Consider the following 19,622-nt stretch of genomic DNA (forward strand, 5'->3'; position numbering starts at 1 on the left):
TTGGTTTTAATTAGTTATTTGATGCAATAAAAAGGGGGTGTGACATTATGATTGACAGCTGCTCTGAGTGAAGTAGTCGTGGAGCCGGAGGCTCAGGAATTGTACAAGAGAGGAGATGCAACTTTAACTTTCCATAACCGTCTGTGTAATAGAACACGTGTCAAATTGATCATAATTGATCATAAATGTAGTTATAGAGATATTATGGTTAGTAGTTGTGTCTTTCTAGCCGAACAGCCACTGTGAAGCTAATAAAGCACCTAGGTGGCTCACGCTTGCAAGCTATGGCCGAGCTTGGTTCGTGATTGGCTCCAGCGGGTGTGTGGGCGGGACCTTGATACCGCGGCTTCAGCTCCCCGATCACTACTGTGCAGACTCTGGCTCCAAATGACGTCAAAATCTCAAGATGGCAGATCCCGTATCCGGGATATTTTGGCTTCATTTTTGTACAGCGGGAGGAAGAGGAGATGCATCCTTCATCTCTGTATACTGTATAGCCTAGTCTATGGAAATTACTTAAATGTGTCTAAAGATGCTGACAGAGATGCAACTTGAGTTAATGTAGCGTGTGATGCTGCAAACTCACAAACCACTAAAATAAGGAAAGGGGCCAATGTTTGTGAGCATCCAGAATCCCTTTAGTCTTGAGTACGTTTCCATGTTCCTCCGAGTTATCCCGCGAATACGTAAAGTGATCTAATCTGCTTTCATGAGAGATCCTCCTCCATCCATGCATGTGATTGCTTTCTCTGACCTTGACCATTTCTTAGGACGCCTTCTCTGCAGTTCAGGTGACGTAGCAGCACACCACTGCACTACACCGACAGCGGAGTTTCACTCCAATTGTGATTACAAACCATTACGTGTGCCGCTGGCACACTGTGTTGGGATGAAATTACCCGTTGTCCCTCTCAGCTTTAGAAAAGGGACAAAGTTGTACAAAAAAAGGGCCACCGTGTTTCTTTCATTTGTTCTGTTATGTTGACAATCCGGGCATGCTACATGTGGAGCGGTGGACCATTGAGTGTTGCTCACTGTGCTACACAATGGTAGCAATTTCAGCACCGTGCCCTGTACAACACAAGGAAACTGGGCAAACTATCATTCTGAGGGAGCTTCTGAGGCAAATCTCACAGGACCATACAAAGATAGTCCAAGGGTGGCTTAGCGGCCAAGAGCTATTCTAAGAAATGCTTGCACATTCCTTCCCCACTAAACCCTTGGCTTTCTACTGCACTTCTGAAATAAAAGATACCAAAGGTTGCACATGTTTCTTGGCTCCTTTACTGCTTCTCTCCCTGTGTTTTACTCGCACGGAACCTGGAACACAAGGAAATTAATCTCGAGCACAATGAGAATATAATGAGAAGAACTGAATCAGGGACGCGGCGGCGAGGATGCTCTAAGAAGAATTTTCCTGCAAAAAGATAATACAACGAGGGCGAGGGTTTTAGAAAAGCTTTATATTGTAAAAAGGGCAAAGAAAAATGATTGCAGATGATCATCGTAATGAGCAGAACATTTGGTTGGTGATTTTCCAGGCATGAACAATTCAGGACATTGCGCTGGAGAGGCCTTGGCAGTGGAACTAAAAATGCAAATTGGTATTCAAGGCAGACGCGGAGAGCAACGATTCTGCTCATTCCAACCCAGTGTTAACTTCATCTGAGATTCCAACATGGACTTGTCACTTTCTGTCTCGCACCATGCGCTCAAACATCCACTAACCTTTCTTTATTTATTATGTTTAGGGGTTTCCTCCAGAGTGCTTGCATCTCCCTTTTTAATTACACTTCATTTGTAAGAGCTCATGTCATCTCCAATATCCATCTATCCACAAGTGTTGTCTCGACTATAAATGAAGAATATCATCCTACACTTCTGGATTTAGGGTTGACTCCATTAGGCAACATAGAATATTGCACCGCAGTTTAATAAAGCATCAATTAGATGATGAAGAAAAGCTTTTTCCTAGTTCGGCATGAGATATTTATTAATATTATACACTCTCCTTCTCACTTTGCTTAAATCTACTGTGTTCAGCACATGTAACCTGTTGCTGGGGAAATTGGACATGCGAGATATGCTGTGTGTGCACTTTCTCCCGCATGTTCTCTGATATTACCGCACATGGTGAAAACTTCCCCCTTCTTTATAGCCTTCTCTCATTATGAAATAAAGCATGTGGAAATATTAATGGCTGCTGTAAAACATTGTAGGCTTCATGACATATTCCACTTCATGAAAAACTAGGTCATACTTTCAAGGCATCAAAATTAATTTCTTATATGGATATATACAATACCGCAATACAGCAATATAGCAGGTTTACAGGAGAAGCTGAAATGCAGAATCTGAATCATATCAAACCATAGAAAAGAAAATATCATAAGGCTCACTGATTAAAAACCAATCAGACCTGATGTAGACAGGTGGCATGCTGCAGGCGTAGCAGCGTGTCGGAAAATATCAATAATATGTGTGCTGACTAATATTCTGCTCGCATTGGAGACACTCATCCATACACATATCTGAAAAGACAATTCATTTCATACTTTCTTCCCCATTTCATCTCTTTGTAATTGTGTCTCTAAGACAGATTGCGACAGTGTTCTTTGGTTTATCAGATGTAATTGTTCTGTACTTGGATTACAAAAACGGCTATTTATTCTACTAAAAGCTTTTTATTCTATTAAGTCCACGAAGCAAACCAGTGACTTGAAGTATGTACCAGTAACAAGAGGTTTCAGGCCCGTATCTTTCACTATCAATATCTTCTACTCATTCAACATATTGAACTAAATTAATTTGTGTAAGATGGCTTTTAGTTTAGACTTGAGATTGCGGACATGCAGTAATAGCCTCCATCAACTTTCCTTTATAAATTCAGCCTCAGGTACTTGAATGTTTTTAATTATTAATTATCTAATTACAACTAACAATTCAGTAAACACCAAATAAAACAGGGATGTATAGGATGTGGGGCTGGAACTAACGATTATTTTCATTGTTGATTCTTTCTTGATTCATCGGTTAGTTGTTTGGTCTATCAAATGTCAGAAAATGGTGGAAAATGTTGATCAGTGTTTCTAAAAGCCCAAGAAGATATTCAGTTTGCTGTCAAAGATGAGTAAAGAAACAAAAAAATATTCACATTTAAGAAGCTGGAATCAGAGAATTTGGGGCTATTTTTCTTAAAAATTACTCAAACTGATTAATTGATTATCAAAACAGTTGGTGATTAATTTAAGTAAGGGTCACAATAATGACCCGCTAGCTGTACATTATCCCTCTTATTACACGGCTATTTACTTAAGAAATCAATAATTTCACACAAAAACGGTCCGCCAGAGTCCGACAAAAGAACTGCGCCCATAGCAACGGTCTGTTATACATAGCAACGGTCTGTTATAGAGAAATTACAGACTGCAGAACGCCGTGATTGACCAATCAGAATCAAGTATTAAAAAAAGCCGTGTCATAAAAAGTAATAACAGACCGTAGAACGCCGTGATTGACCAATCAGAATTGAGTATTCAACAAGGTCGTGAAATATTGACAACTAATTGATTAATCGTTGCAGCTCCAGTGGCAGAGATTCTAGCAGTCCTGGTGTTATAAATGAAGCAAGAGGACCTTCAGAAATGGGTTTCATATTAACAAAAAACAATGTGATTTAGAAAAAAGGTTTTCTTTTATAGATGGGTTTGGAAAATGCCCCCCCTGATTAATACTTCTAAGATAACTAAGACCACCCTGAAACATATCCATTTCCACTTTCTATGTGTGAGAGATTAAACAGGAGTGGGCCTCACCTTGACCAGTTCATAGTGTTGAATCCCATTGATTCCTACATCGGGGTCAAACGCTGAGGGCACTGGGTATCGGGTGTTGATGGCTGTGTTCTCTGGGATGGAGATGTTTATTACAGTGGACTGGAAAAGCGGCGCGTTGTCATTTACATCCTCGATCAGGAAGCGGATCTTGACCAATCGGAAGATCTCATCCGGCAGCACGGCCACCTCGATCTCGTAGTAGCAGCGTTTCTCGGCGAAGACCCCCGAGCACAGCTTCTCCCGGTCGATCCTATGATTGGTGGTAAAGATCTCCCCCGTGTTGGCCTCCACCCTCACCAAAGGCACGTCGCCTGTCTTGTACACAGGCTTGAACTGCAGCGGTGAGGATAACCTGATGCTGGGGTCCAGGTTGAGGTCCAGGTCCTTGCGCAGGTTCCCGATGCGGACGTTCTCCGGCTGCTCCTCCTTCACCGTGTAGTCCCTCTCCTGGGCCCGGCATAGCAAGAGCACGCAGGCGAGCAAGACCACCAGCGCATGAGCCTGACTTGCTAAGTCCATACTCGAGAGTGGATGGGAGCTTCACTTCTACAACAGCAATTCTGCACACAAGAGAGGCGAGACAGAGAGAAAGAAAGAGACAGAACACACAATGTCAGTGCACAACATTACATGGCATTCAAGTTTCTGCTGTAATTAGTACTATTTTCCCTCATGGATAGTTTTCAACTTGACCTATTCATCCTAACTAGTTATGTGTCCACATTCTTTGCATGTCTTTGAGAGCAAATTAACGGCGGTTTCACACAATTAACCTTTGATGACATCCATTGAGCAAGCGGACACGTAAAGGTTAGTGGTTCACATATTCCATCAATCCGTTTCATGGCTGTAATGAACCAATTCATATTTTCATTGAGAAGTATGAAAGCAGTCCAGCGCTGTGACAAAATCCTTTGCCTTGAAAGCATCTTCACACACTAACTGTGCATAAAAAAAATGGGAACAACTTTAACTCATATCTGAGTCAGTGTGAGTCAATATGGCTCAGCTGCGTTTTCATAAACTGCACCCCACAACCAGCTGATTTGGAGGCAGCAGAACTGAGCCTTAAGCATTGGCGCTTCCACGCACACACACATACTTGACAGCAGCTATTAATGGAAAACCTCATTTGCTCTGAATGTAAACAATTGAGCTCTCGAATATTTCATGAACGCCCATGTGTGTAAACACACGCAGCACGATAAAGAGCACTGTTTAGAGTATCTGCCGCGGAAGGAGACAACAATGTGAAATTATTTATTGTGGGAGCCGCCATTCAGTCAAATTAGTGAAATTTAATCATAACTTCATTACATCCTGACGAATGCGTTTTCTCCCAGCGTCAAATTTGAACAGCGCTCTGTTTACTGTTTGTGCTGAATGATGAAACCCTTAACAGGAAATACAGTGCGTTTACTGTACCCATCACTGAACATCATTCATTAATAAATCTTCTCGTGTTTGGTTTTGCCACTTAATTTGACGCCGTTGTTGTACAGAACCTTTAACTGTTTTATATGTGCAAATGCTTGCCAAAGGGCAAGAACCCCATTTGCCAAAATCCAAGTAGGTCATTGGAAGATAATGAAGGAGTCGTACGCTGCGATGTCTTCCCTGCCAGTACATGCTAGCATGAAATATTGACTACTTTCCACCAGTTAATTAGTAGCATATTTAGTAAGTTATTAGGGGAGTTGCTTCATGTGGTTTTGCTAGCTCACACTTGGACTCGTTCATTCACTTTAATAAATGAAATTCCATCATTTCCACCACTGCTCTCTATGAATGCTTGGCCACACAGGCTGTAATTGGCTTTTGACATTACAGTGCTGGTAATGGGAGTGTAATCATCAAAGTACATCCATGTTCAGTGGATTTTTTTTTTCAGTAGAACAACAGAATTACATTACTGCTCTTTAGATTGTTTTTTAGTGTGCAATGGCGAATCAAGACATGTTTACTTCTCATAATAATCTTGGCTCCCCATGTGTATTCCAGCGCAATATATTTAACGACTAATATAATTTCATTGCTCATATCCCACTGTGTATTTAGGTCCACCAACGCCCCCCCTGAGTGTTTATCAACCGTATGAATTTCCTCAAGATATTGGTTTATATTCATAAGGCAGCTGCCTGGAAATCAAACGTCCATTTCCTTCAAAGTAGACGGCAAAAGTGTATGACAGCCATCACAGGAGCCATGTACAGCCGGTGCTGAGAATGCATACATACTCGCAGTAACAGGGGACCACAAATAGCTCTTTGGGAACCGATAATATTCCCCACTTTATGAAATTCCCACCCGTTCACATGAGTCAAACAATATCCTGTAGAAAAGGTATGACTACCTAAACTGCACTACAGGGGTCTTCTAAATTGGCAAGGCAACAGCGTTCACAGCCATTGAAGCTCTCGGCCTGCCGACAAAAGGGAATTGATTAAAAATAAGAATTTAATTAAGCTGGTTTTGAATCGGCAACAATTGCAAGGCGTTCATGCAGCCTGTAAAGACAGATTTCTTTTCACACGTTTCATAAAGCAGTCACACGAGACTCATTAAAGAACAGTTGGACGTGAAAAAAAAGCACCGGCTCTGACATTGATCAGCGCGAGGGTTATTCATTCTACACATATAGCGCGGGCAGTATTGTACCGTCGCGTCAAAAATATTGATGAGATATAGCCCATTAGTAACTGTGACACCCTTTACTTTGAAGTGTGCATCTTTTGTGAGAGCGAGCGAGCGAGCGAGCAGTGATTGCTTTACTGTGATGATCGCCAGGCAGTCCAAGGCTGAGCTCGCACAATGCATAATGAAGTTTAAATTACATCCTTAAATGGGACGTGATACGGAGAAGTGAACAAAAAAAAAGATCAAAGCATGATCTAGATTTCCTCTCCCTTGTAAGTGACAATAATGTTCCGCAGGATGAAGGGGTGTAGTATGTTTTTGACTCAGAGTACAAATGGAGTAACAAAGAGGACACCCTGGCAATGATAATGTGATGTTAAGAAGCCACATATAGGAGATATAAATCAGTCGTAGATTGATATATAGAGCTATTTCTCTTCTTACATGAAGCCAACTGCTAAAATCATGAGGATTTTATACGCACACGTTGTCCTTCAACACATCACAAACTTGTTTACTCCTCTTATTCTATTAACTTAAGGTTCTTTTCTTGTGATTTTCCCAACATTTGCATGGCGTTTCACTTGTCACAACTCTTTATAAGCCTGTCCATGAGGGATAGGCTAGGTGAGAGAGGGAATTGTGCTGGAGGGAGAAAAAAAAAAGTAAGAGGGAGGGAGAAAGAAATCCTAGGTGTCAGTCAGAGTGTCTCCTTTGCTTACATTTCACTAGTCTCCTGAAATGCTATTTTGAGCCCCAGACAGCAGGTTGAATCCAGTAGGCAAACTCAAGCCTCCCTCTTGGGAGACACAGAGTGAAGAGGAGCAGGCCGGGCCCGGGATCACTTTACACAACAGCGTGATGGACAGGCCTTCCTGGTGTTTGCATCCGCTGAGAGGGGAGACATACAGCTACTGTCACCCCCTACCTTCACCCCTGAAGACACCCTCAACTGGAAACTTTCAGTGGAGTGAGTCTGCGGCTGGGAGCCGAGACATGTGGAGTCCTTTAACTGTCAAAGGGAGGTTTTTTCACCACTGTTGTATCTATCAATATTGCCTTTGGATCCAAAGAGATTTTCAAAAAGAGGGCATCGGTAGAAGTAATACTTTTGATTGTCTTGGGCTTTTTCTCTTTTAACAGCTTTGAGAATCGCTGACAGCCTGACAGACCAGGTTTCTGTCAAGATCAGTCAGTTCTTTTTCAGTCCACACAGCCAGAACAATTCTCTTTACACGGTGGAGGAATAAAAGTTGTTTTCTCTTGGGAAACTTCAACAAGGACTACATTACCTAAGTTGTGCTGGAAAAGTGAGAAAACGAGGTTCGACATAAACGGCCACACTGACAATGTTAACAGCAGATTTAATACTGACAAAAGACGTATATTCAAGTTCAAATAGCACTGGGAATTGCACATCACACTATCTTATACCAACGGAAAAAAGGAAATAGTTCAACATTCTGACATAATTTGTAGCACAATTTTGCATAAAGCCTGGCAATGCTGTTGAGCTGCAGTGGCTTTTTCACATTTCAATCTTAATTCTTAGATAGACTTAATATGAAGAGTTGTACTACGTGGGTAATTAAATGGTGGCTATATTTCTCACCCTCCCACATTAGCAAAATGACGAACTAATTTACAACGTTGTGATCATGGACCTCAAGAGGGCAGTCCATACATGCAAATATAACCTCAATGCTAAATATGAGTGTGATTTTTTCGGTGTAGCCTTACATCATCTTGAATGTTAACTTTGGCTTTACAATCCATTATTTTTATGAAAATGTGACAAAATTCTAAATTATAGACAAGCAAATAAATTGTCAGAGGAACCAAAAACAAAGTAAAGATAAAAAAAAACTTTCGTCTGAAACCATGTATATTATGAATAATTGCTAAAATAATAATATAAATAATATAACATTTAATAACACTGGAATAAACACTGTCAAAACCTATTTTTTCACATAACATTTTCACATATATATGCCCATATTTCAGGTGAAATCTGTGCTGTAGACACCATCATGAATTCTGAAATAGGCAAATTCAACATGGGTAATCACATTCAATATATTATCCTTTATGGGAAGTGAAAAGGACAATTCAACTACTAGGCTGCGTGTTATCAGAAAGCTATTCAGGAGAAGATCTAACTAGAGGTGGCCTTTAATGGAGCACAAACTCTTGAGTGACAGTGATTTTATATAAAAGGAGCTTGAATGTAAAACGTGCACTCTAACATGAAAACTAAAAGCAAAAAACAATATCTTTGACACCTGGAAAAGCATCTTTGAGACTACAAGTTATAGTTATGAACTCTTTAGGACACCTAACAAAGTTGATGACCCCCCAAACTCACCACTCTGCACTCAATATTCAGTTGAGGCATATACAAAATAATTGGAGATATGGTTGTAACATGTACAGTATATGAGGATATTGCACACTCTGATCAATTGCTGGTGAATTTGAAATGCTGATGTGCATGAGCAGATTGTGATTTTCGAATCAAACAAATACTTATAGCCCATGCTTCCACTCTTTCTTTTAATAGAAATGCCTCAGCCTATACAGCCAACATATGCTGCCTGGCTCACCTTAGGATGGTTCACATTACCATTTGATTTAATTCTCCAGCAAATAGCCTATATCGAGTTCAAGTAGGGCCTTGTGGGACCCTTTATAAAACCAGGCCCAATAATAATAATAATCTATAGCATACTGAAGCAGGTGGAACATATTATAGGAAGTCAAACAAACCAACTGTGGCGGTTCATTCTGAGACCAATGGGGGATTTACATCTTACCCATTTGAACTAGTAGAAAATAATATATTTATATATTTTTGTTCCTGGAGTGTGAGCAGGAACAGGTTGAGTGAACTCCCCTGAGGTTCTGGTCTGTGACAGCTGAACCGCTTGACCAGGAGGACCAGGAGGAGGAGAGTGCGCGGCTGCTGCTGCTGCTGCTGCTGCCGCGCAACCCACGCACCGCACCGTACCGCGCGCACCGAGCTCAAGCTGCTGAAGAACCCGCACTGACAAGTCCACGCAGTCGGATAGTAGCTCCTGGAAAGTATATAGGGCCTATCTAGTCTAGCGATCAGTGTTGAGCAAAAATAACGCCCGAAGTCGTGACCAAACCTGCAACACATTCATATAATGCGACAACTCGGATCTTAGATTCTCCACTAAAACGCACCGGATCATTTTCTATTTACATCAGGTGCGCGGATTACGCACGCTATATATCTTTTTTTGGAGCAGCTCTAGGAAAAAAAAAACACGCAGCATCCAAAATGACCCACTATATCGCAACAACACTGATTTATCCATGTGCCCGTAGACTACCAGTAAATTGGTGTTGCTCTCAGTGATTGTAAATATTACGCAGCTCCTCGCCGGTATTGAGACGTCAATTTGATTTTATACGGACCAACATCAATTGTAGGCTCTCCAGCGTCTCTCCGAAATGCGCGCAGGATACAGACCAGTCATGTTGCATATACAAAATGCTCAAAGTAAAAAAACACATTTTTTTTTATCTCAGCATTTTAAGTCACGATGATGAGGAGCAAAAAGCTTACCTTTTTTTTTCCTGCTCGAATAGGATGAAGAATCAACCGTGAGTACCGTCGCGTGGAGACATCACTGATTTACAAAAAATAAGAAGAAGAAGTGCCATGAATTAAACTGAAGTGTGTGTGTGGTTGGGGGGGAAGGATCCTCATCAGGATGCAAGTAGAAAAAAAAATGTTATCCACTACAAAAACTTATCCATGCGCTAAAGGAAAAACTGTGGTCCTCATGTGCAGGCAGGAGAAAAAAGAAACCATGCACAAGCGATATCAACTTTGATTGGAAAAGGACGCTGTAATTCCTCTTTCGCAAAATCCCACGGCCAGGAGATACGCATTGATCCAAGCTTGTTCTACATTAACTTTGTATATCCCTATAGCCTATATATAGCCTTGAAAATTCCTACTTTTTGTACCTGGCACCTAACTTGCACGTTAAAGGCGTCTTGACCTCGCGCGTAAAACTTCAATCCAAGAGCGCAAAAAAAAAAGGATGGAGAAAAAAAAAAAAGCTTAAACCTAATTTATTTTATAACCACTTGTTTTTTGGAACTGATTCGAGATTTGTGCGCGCTCCCCCAAAAAACACTCTTGTTGAAAGGAGGGATGCAGAAGAAGAGAGCGCATCGCCCCCCAATGGAGTTGGATCAAAGTGTGCCTCAGTGCAGCATCACTTACAGGAGCCGGGATGGATAGGCGGTTCACCGTATCTGTCTGCTAAGCTGTAGATGTCTCAGTAGTATTGTATGAACTCAGTTCCTTCAATGCTGCCCACCTCTCTCCCTCTCTCTCGCTCTCCCTCCGACTGACATCATGGAGGAAGGAGGAGCCAGCAGCAGATTTAAGAGCTCCTGGTCCTCTTAAAGCCGCACTGCGTTGGAGAGATGCTTTGCACTGAGATGTAGGTGGATGGACACACAGACGCCTCTCTGCTGTTTGCAGTAGCCACTAGTGCTCCAGAAAGCAAGAGGGGGGCACTGTTCACTTTTATATACCGAGCTTTTTGTTTCTTGCTTTTTCATTTCCAATTAGGTCTTATACTGTATCATCGGCAACCTCTGAATAACGATGAGGTTGAAATTCTTTTCAGACATTCCCGAGAGTGTCAACAGGCCGTGGCAGAGCTCTTATCGGAGATGAGAAGAGAAATTAGCCCCGATAATGGGTTTGTTCACAGTTTCCATAGTTTCGGTGTCACATAATTCCTGCGGTGCATCATCCTATCACCGTTCAGCTAAATGAACACTTGCAAGAAACGGCAACAAGGGGATTACCTGGAAAATTGAGGGAAATGTCATTGTATACAAATTGACAACCCAAAATGCCTCATTAAAATGATACTCGAGTATGAATCAGATATTCAGGTAAAGTGCTAAACGTTGTTTAACAGAAGCGTGTAATTTGGACCCATAAAAGCCATCGAGGTGAAACATCAACAAGTCTGCTCGCAGCCGAAAGGCACAACATGGCATCAATGCGGCGTATCGATCGGCTCAAAAATCCCTGATCACAAACCATCAAGCTGTCACTTTTTCCTGCTGCGGCAAATTGAACCGTCCCCAAATACCCTTAAGTAGGTTCTAACAGGTGCTTTTATGGGGGGGTCATAAAGGGTTATGGTCGCACAAAGGTCAAGTCATCACCGCCGACATGTTCCAGCTGATTACCCTTGTCCCTTTGCCATCACCTCATACAACAAATGGCTGTAACTTTGCATTTTAACAAGTTTCGCCCCTGGCAAGGTTTCATAAACAGCCTTTGTCACCTGTTCGCCATGTCCCTCATTATTTCATGTCACAACACTCATCCCTGAAGACAAGGGGGCTGGGGTATAGGGCCAGATGATTGTTTTTGTTTAGGCCAAATAATATTTTACTCGAAAGGCGACCGCTGGGAAATTGCATCTTTATTTTTCCAGTGAGAAAACACAGCATACAAACTATATGTGTTTTCTTAATTTAACTGTTAGTCTCTACAGACTTCTTTAAGGAATCCAACAGCCAGAAAGCAGTATTATCTGTCAGAAAGCACACAATTCCTCATGCATGATGCATATTTTGATGTTTTTAAAAATAACTTTCAGAGGAAACTTTTGGCATTTTCTAATAAATTGGGAGAGAAAAAAATATTACATGCACTGTGCCAAATCCTATAGGATGCATCAGTGGACTGCTATTTACTGTATGTCTGTGTAAAACCTGTCTGACACTAGTGGAGATTACTGTTTTACCCTTGATTGATTATTCATGGCAAGACATTCTTAGTTATAATGTTGCAGCAGCTTAACCAAAGCAGGAGATTAGCTTAAAGGTCCACTCACTGATTTTTACCACTGATTTTTGTTTCAGTGAACAGTACCAACATCACATTTTCCCCCAGCTTGTTGTTAATGTTTCTGAAAGACAACACAGTTCAAGGTTCAAAACGTCAACAGTTAGTTGAGAAATTTAGGGATACATATCTCATGCTATATTAAAATCAGCGAACGTACTATTATCTTTTTCCCTTCCAGGGATAGGAGCCGGACATCAGATATCTTCCACAGAGATAAACAAAATATTAATTTTGGACCCGCCAAAATGTTTACAATGATTAATTCAGAATCATAATATTTTTTTTGGAAGAAAAGCCATACTTTCAATCGGCAACTTTCTAAAAGCTCTGTGTTTTCAATAAGACCTTTAATTTGAAATGCTAACTTAAGACATTTATAAAACCATTGGTTGTGTCTTTTGTCCGTACAGTCAATTACAACAACTGTTTTCTACAATGTAAAAATCAAAACAGCGCCCTGCTAAGGCAAAGCTTGCTTTTCTTTCTTTTTTTTAAAGATGTGATCAAATAAACCTTTTTATCAATGTTAGAAACTGTTTCATGTCGGCCATCATCCTGATGAACTCACCTGTTCTGATTAGAGACAACTAGGCACAGATGAGCTCAATCAGTGCTTCTATAACTAGGAGTGGAGGAAGAAGCACATTCCTCTGTTCTGACATGTTCCCCTGTTTCATCCAGTGAGTCTAAAATACACAACTTGATGATTTTAAAGGGGAAACTCCTCTAAAATAAAGTTAGTGGAATTTCCTGTCTCTCTGTCCCTGATTCTGTTTACCTCACGTCTGGTTTCTAAATGTCCCGTCTCCAGCCCTCGCAGATTTGGTCACCCATACACTCAACATTGCCTTCTCTCGTGCTTGCTGTTTAGCCTCCCACTGAATCTATGACTTGTCATGCACACATGTAAGAGAAATAATTGGAAGAAAGAGCACACTCACTAATATACCTTATCAGTCAGGCACAGCTGGGCACGGGGCTGGGTGAAGGAAGCTAAATTGCAAGGTCGCCGTGTATTAACGTACAGAGGTTTTGAGAAAGGATAGATTCTTTGCCTACCACACTCAATTCAATGCCATTCTGTGGTTTTGTATTATCCTTTCAGCTTGAACAGCATAAGTTGTCCAAAGAGACCACAGTGAAATAGCTGCTGTGCCGTCGTCTTTGCTCATCGGAGCATGTTTTCTTTTTCTCTCTTTTGAGCCTAAATTGTTAATGTTGTCTTTCTAGCAGTAAAAATGTAAAAAGAACTTTAAGAAAAAAGACCAGTGCAAACATTTTCCAAAGAATATTTAATAGAAATACAGCAAATACAACATTTTGAAGAGTTGGAGACATCCTGACAAATTATGGTTTTGTCTCCATACAAACTGGGTTTGTATCCATGGCAACTTTCAAGAACCTCTGAGATTTACAACAATGAGTTGAAAACTATCTCTATTGTCTCATTCCTTCCTGCCTGTTTCTTCCTCTCCCACTTTCTCAAGGATCTCTGGAGAAAGGAAAAGATTTGAGAAAGATGGAGTGTACAGAGCGAGGACAGTTCAATATTTGCTTTTGTCTTATTGGCAACAGAGGTAGAATTTCAGAGAAACGGTGTAGAAACCCAAGACAGGCCAACAAAAAAGATACCCTGAATGAAATAATATTTGATCTTTTCCATACAGTATGAATATGCAGCATGCATGACCAGAGCAGTAGATAGTGAAGAAGAAAAACTGAGAGATGAATCCAGAGGCATCACAGGGTCACACTTTTGCTTTTAGTATCAATTATTTGAAATATGAAAAAAATATTTAAAAACTTCTTTATTTACTGTATACTTTGTCTTCTTTGTATTTATGTATACTTTGCAAAAGGAGTCCTCAACTGCAAATCACATCCTAACAACAAACACAAGGCTTTCATAGGACGAGTTGGGATGAGAACATGTTGTAAGAGAAGGGTATACATCAAACCGGCAATACGTCATCCAGAGTAGGCTCGCATGACCACGCCAGAGTTGTCAAGTCGGCTTATTGTAAGCGACTTTGGGCATGTTTTCCTGAAGAGTCGCTTACAAATATTGGTAGTTGCGGGTTGTATTTTTGTGGGATTGTTTCTAAAGTGTAGTTACTTATTTGAGTGCCTGTCTCTCTCCTCTATACTGATCTAGTTTGTCGTGTTGCAGGATCCGTACACAACCCAGATCCCGCCAATCATGAGTGTTGTCATTGTTGTTGTCGACAAATCTTCGCGGGGTTGAAGGAGTTTAGCTAATAATGCCCGGTATTAAGTGGGCAAAATATGGCAAAAAGTACAACAAAGACTGGGAAAAAGAGAGTGGACTTAAAGATTGGATTCACCCTCAAGTGGGGGACGATTCGAAGGCAGTTTGCCGTTTTTGTAAGTGTGATATGTACAAGCACATCATGCCGGTCTGCTGAAATACAAAAATCGGATTAAATGTTCAAATTCTTTAAGTTTCTAACAAAAAAATGTAAAGTTAAAATAAAAAAAATGGATGCAAAAATGCAATGCAATGCAAAAAAAATGTTTGGGTTGCAATCAAAAATATATTCATATACATACAGTATATATGAAGTCATCAAGTGGCCGCATCTCTCTCTCATATTGGTATCTGGCAACACTGGACCACGCCCCATTTTGGTGGAAAACAATCATGTGTCCCTGATAGATGGTAAAAGGGTAAAGAGAAGAATTTGAAACATGTCTCCAAACTTCTACTTTAAACAAACCGGTAATAGTAATAATGATATGCCGAAGAGTTGCTGTGTTGTTGGTTGCACCAACAATAAATCCCCTGCCGTGTCCTAATAAAAATATAATTGAGGGGCTTTATGGCTCCAAGCTATAGACCAGACCAGCATCAGGAAAAGACTGAAGGGACATGACGGTGATTAACCTTAATTTATTAAGGTATTGTGAATGCTTAGGTTCAGTCAAAATAATCATTAGACATGTGTATAAAACAATCGTTTACATAACAAGAGATGAATGCATACAAACTTGTTAAAATTACAATCCAAACATACATCAAATTGAATCGAAGTCTATGTGATCTTCAGTTTGCTTTCCCCCACGCGGCTTTGACTTTTTGTACCAGTATATTATTACCAAAGACTGCACATAATCTTTAACACTAGAACCGCCCGGGGTAGCTGTATACCTAAAACTGCCAACAGGTAATTAGGGCTATTAGAATGCATTGATTTTCAAGGTTCATTTATTTATCATTCTACAACGTAGAGTTGTATAACAAAATGCTAAAGTCGTTGTCGCTTTATAGCCACAGTCAGCCCAGGACACATCGCTCAGTCCTGAAAGCTCCCACCATCACACTCTCCTTCAATCAACGCATTGAATAAGTCTGATGCCTGATGTACATTCACAAATCTCTTTCTCTTGTCCACAGCGAAGGTTGACTATGACTTTTGAAGCAGCACTATTACGCACAGTAGTAGACAAAAGGCGTTGCCATAGCAACAAAGAGCATTTATCTAAACATACAAAACGAATAGTGCAATAATTACATTCTCAATGGGGGTAAATTATACCCGCTGGCGCTTATAGGTATAAATGGCCATTTTTTAAACATCTGTTTTTAACTATCTTTCAATTTATAACCACAGGGGGTGCTACATGACGCACTTTTAGAAAAAGTCACAGACTGGGGGAATATTTTATTGGAACAAGTTACATACAATCGAAAAACAGCCGCAGGTAAACTTAACCCTTTGGCGGTTTTAGTGTTAGATGCCTTGAGCGCTATTTTATTTGTATGAAACATTAAACATCTCCTGGTCTCAATCAGCCTCAAGTCGATATGAAATTCTTTTGCTGAAAAGACCACTGTCAATAATATCCTGTCATATGAAGTTGAAGCACGGCTAAAGCAGGACGAGGCCGAATTCATCACCAGGCACAGAACTCTTGAGGCTAATGAACGGTCTTACATTGACTGACATGTAATTTTTGCAACACACCAATTAGGCTACAGCCAGCGCTGTGAATCACCATTATTGTCAGTTGACATGTCCTCACCTAATGTTCCACTGGCAAATTAATGTGTGTGTGCGTGAAGTACAGGTTATTGTTACACGAGAGCTGATTCAAATGTGTGTTCACGTCTTAAAACTACTAATTGCATATACAACCATTGTACAGACTTGGTTGATTTCTGGGTACTTTTGTCATGTAATATTTGTCCTTGACAGGTGCTAGACTGCTAATTGCTTTTGGCAAAGTATGAAGTAAAGGTGCTATTATCAGAATATACCTGTTTTGTTTGTAAGAATAGCCTTAAAACTTATTTTAGGCTTAAATGCAATGACAGGATTTGACTGAAAAGAAAAAGTTTAAAAATTACTTTTTTTACAATAAGAACAACACTGACATAATAGGGTCTGTGTGCTAAAACGTGTTCCATGTTGTGTTATAAATAGTGCAAAATAAATGTGATCTTTGTATGATAAAGCAAAAGTGCCAGTTAATGACAACATATGTAAATTAGTAATGAAACAGTAGTATTGCTGTTCTGTTTCAAGCACATCACACATCCGCTTCCAGTAGTTGCACGGCGCAAGATCAATTTGTAGAGCAAAAGAAAAACAAATGTTTCACCTGCTCACTTTTATCTGTCACTTTCTGCTCAAAATAAACACAAACATTACAAATGCTCCGAAATACACGCGGAACATCAACGGATATCAACTTGACAGTGTTTCCTTTTTAAGATGGATGCCTAGCTAAATCATAATTCTGCTTTTCTTGGAGAGCTTTCTCTTTTCTCAAGAAGTAACTGTTAAAACCGCCTTTGTGTGTTGTTTGATGAAGGCGATTGTACACGCTGTGGTGATGTTTCCTTCCATCTGTCTGCTGTGAAACGGAGCCTGGGGCAACACTGTCAGACGAGAATGGCTTTCTTGGCTGTATCCTGTACATTCAGCTGAATAAAGTCCCACCCTGTATTCATGTGCATTCGTTCATACGCACAATAGTTAGGAAAAATGTTTCAATCCTCGAAATCCTCAAGAAGAGCGACTTGGACTGATGATTTTAATAACTTGCCAATACTACCTAATTTGATCAAAATTGTCTTTTACAAAGGTTAGTACATGCCCTTAAAAACCGAAACATGATGAAGGTTTAACTTCCTCAGTATCGCTCACAGAGGACTTATTAATCAAGATATGCAACACTTGTTTAACACAGCGCCTCAAATCGGGATGGGTTTGACAATGCGTTTGCCTTTGCATGGTGAAGGTCACTGAATTGATTTCAAATAAAATTTTATGTGCTGAAGATCTCGATCTTAATGACGAGCCTTTGTGAGGTCAGGAACCGGCCCTGGTGGCAACAAAAGCAAGTGGAAAATAAATTTCACGGAAGTGAGTCAAGGGTGGGAGGAGGGGTTTGAAATCAGTCAAGGTCCTTTGGCAGCTTTTTTTTTTTCTTTGCCTCAATGTTAGAAATTTCCCATCACTTTTCTTTTCTTTCTTTTCACACAGGAAAGGCGAATCGGACCAATGTCACAGAAACACATGGTTGAGATCAATACTCACACATATTTCTCTTTCATTAAGTATTTTTTGGGCTGTGACAGGAGAGAAAAAGAATAGCGCTTCCATAATCACTAAGGAGTCATTATTTGGCACTCTTCCTCCCCAGATGGCCGAATGCTTGATGTTCATGTCACGTTGTGTTGCGTTTTCCCTGCCTTGAATGGGCTGTGTACACACCCATTGTTTGATGAGTAAAATTGAAGGCAAGCCTTGTAAACTGTGGATGCCCCTTCGCCAAAGACATGGCACTGCAAAGACAATGTGTGCAGACATCTCTTTCGCACTCTTGAGACTTCATGCTCCTTTGCTTGAGGCTTGAGAAAGGAAGCAGACTGTATTATGTGGAGAGAAAAAAAAAAACGGACAACTTTAATATGCTATAAAGCTCGAAAGCTGTTATAGTTGGAGAAAAATAACCTTTTACCGCAATGGCTTTATGTTAAACTACCGTGAGCCACAGATTAGGTGGCATTGTAGTTTATGGCTAACTCTTTGCAGTGCACAAATTATACCCTCACTTGACAGAGAACAGATTTTCTCATCTGTCATGGCTGCCTCAGCCAGCGCCACAGAGAGAAAATCTTTTAGATAAGTGCTTTAGGAACACCAGACAAGCATAAAGCATAACCAGTATCAATCAACGTCCAACTACTGAACTTATCAATCAGCTCATCTATACATTTATCCATCTATTCATCTATTTATGCATCTGTTTTGTGGTCTCCGGCAGGGTAACAATGGCAACACAGCAAGCAGGAATTTAAACAGTATCCTAAACTTTGCTGGCAGATATTGTCCCTCTAGCATGTCCTTGGTCTATCTTGAGTGAGGACAGTGCATGTCCACTCAGATGTTGGAGGAAAAGCCACATTTTCCCCTATTGAGATGCCTGTCCATACAGTATATGCATACTTCTGACTGAGGTACTTTTGAATGATTTAGTGTCCAACAACAACACAACAGTGCCCCAGTGCACAAAGTGAGGTCCAGTGAGGGCTTGATTGGTCTGCTCAGAGTCCTGATCTAAACCCTACAGCAGCGGTGATTTGAGACTTTTTTTAAGGGTGCTCAAGCAGGCCTAAATTTCATCTCAGCACCCTAAAAAATCAAACCCTCTGATACCACCGACATTACTGTGTTTAAGAGGCTGTAGCGGACTCTGTCTTAATGCTAGAGTGAATATATTGTTATCATATGAAACTAGAAAACCTAAGGAATCCATTGGTACCAACCATGTCATGCCAGTAGAGAAATAACGCTCCATAGGCTAAATGTTGGCAAAGGGTCCCTTGACCTCAGACCTCAAGATATATGAAAGAAAATGGATTCAATGGGTACCCATGAGTCTCCCCTTTACACACTTTATGATAATCCCATGCAGTTTGGGGCAAAAAACATGTTTTTTTGTATGCAGTATAATGTGTTATTTTCTCCTATTTTAAAAATGGTGTATTTGAATATTTCTGCATACTGGGGTCTCTAAACAGTTTTGGAATTGCATGAATCAAGTATGACTGGAAAGCTGAGACTCTTGTGGATTCATTGAGCCTAAGATATTTCCACCATGACTTGATGCAGAAAGGCAGAAATTGGTGAATAAAAACATCACCAGAATTCAGGAAATTAAGTGTTTGATGCTCAAAATTTCCTGTGGGTAAACCCCCA

At 40.4% G+C, this 19,622-nt stretch overlaps 1 protein-coding gene across 3 annotated transcripts in view; it reads right to left on the reverse strand.

Annotated features, from left to right (window-relative positions):
• The window catches only part of pcdh11 (protocadherin 11), a 143,465-nt gene extending 132,620 nt beyond the window's left edge, over positions 1–10,845 (reverse strand). Inside the window, exons 1-2 of one of the 3 annotated variants that reach the window (XM_037780408.1) lie at positions 10,071–10,845; positions 3,816–4,397 (exon numbers count right to left, since the gene is read on the reverse strand). In XM_037780408.1, the coding sequence (XP_037636336.1) occupies positions 3,816–4,355 (540 nt within the window). In that variant the 5' untranslated portion in view covers positions 4,356–4,397; positions 10,071–10,845. Of the gene's footprint in view, positions 1–3,815; positions 4,398–10,068 lie in introns of all 3 variants that reach the window. The other 2 variants (XM_037780409.1, XM_037780411.1) reach the window with 2 other exon arrangements.
• Between the last annotated feature and the right edge of the window lie 8,777 nt (positions 10,846–19,622).

This window comes from Sebastes umbrosus, chromosome 9, assembly GCF_015220745.1.
Source record: "Sebastes umbrosus isolate fSebUmb1 chromosome 9, fSebUmb1.pri, whole genome shotgun sequence".
Lineage (NCBI taxonomy): Eukaryota > Metazoa > Chordata > Actinopteri > Perciformes > Sebastidae > Sebastes > Sebastes umbrosus.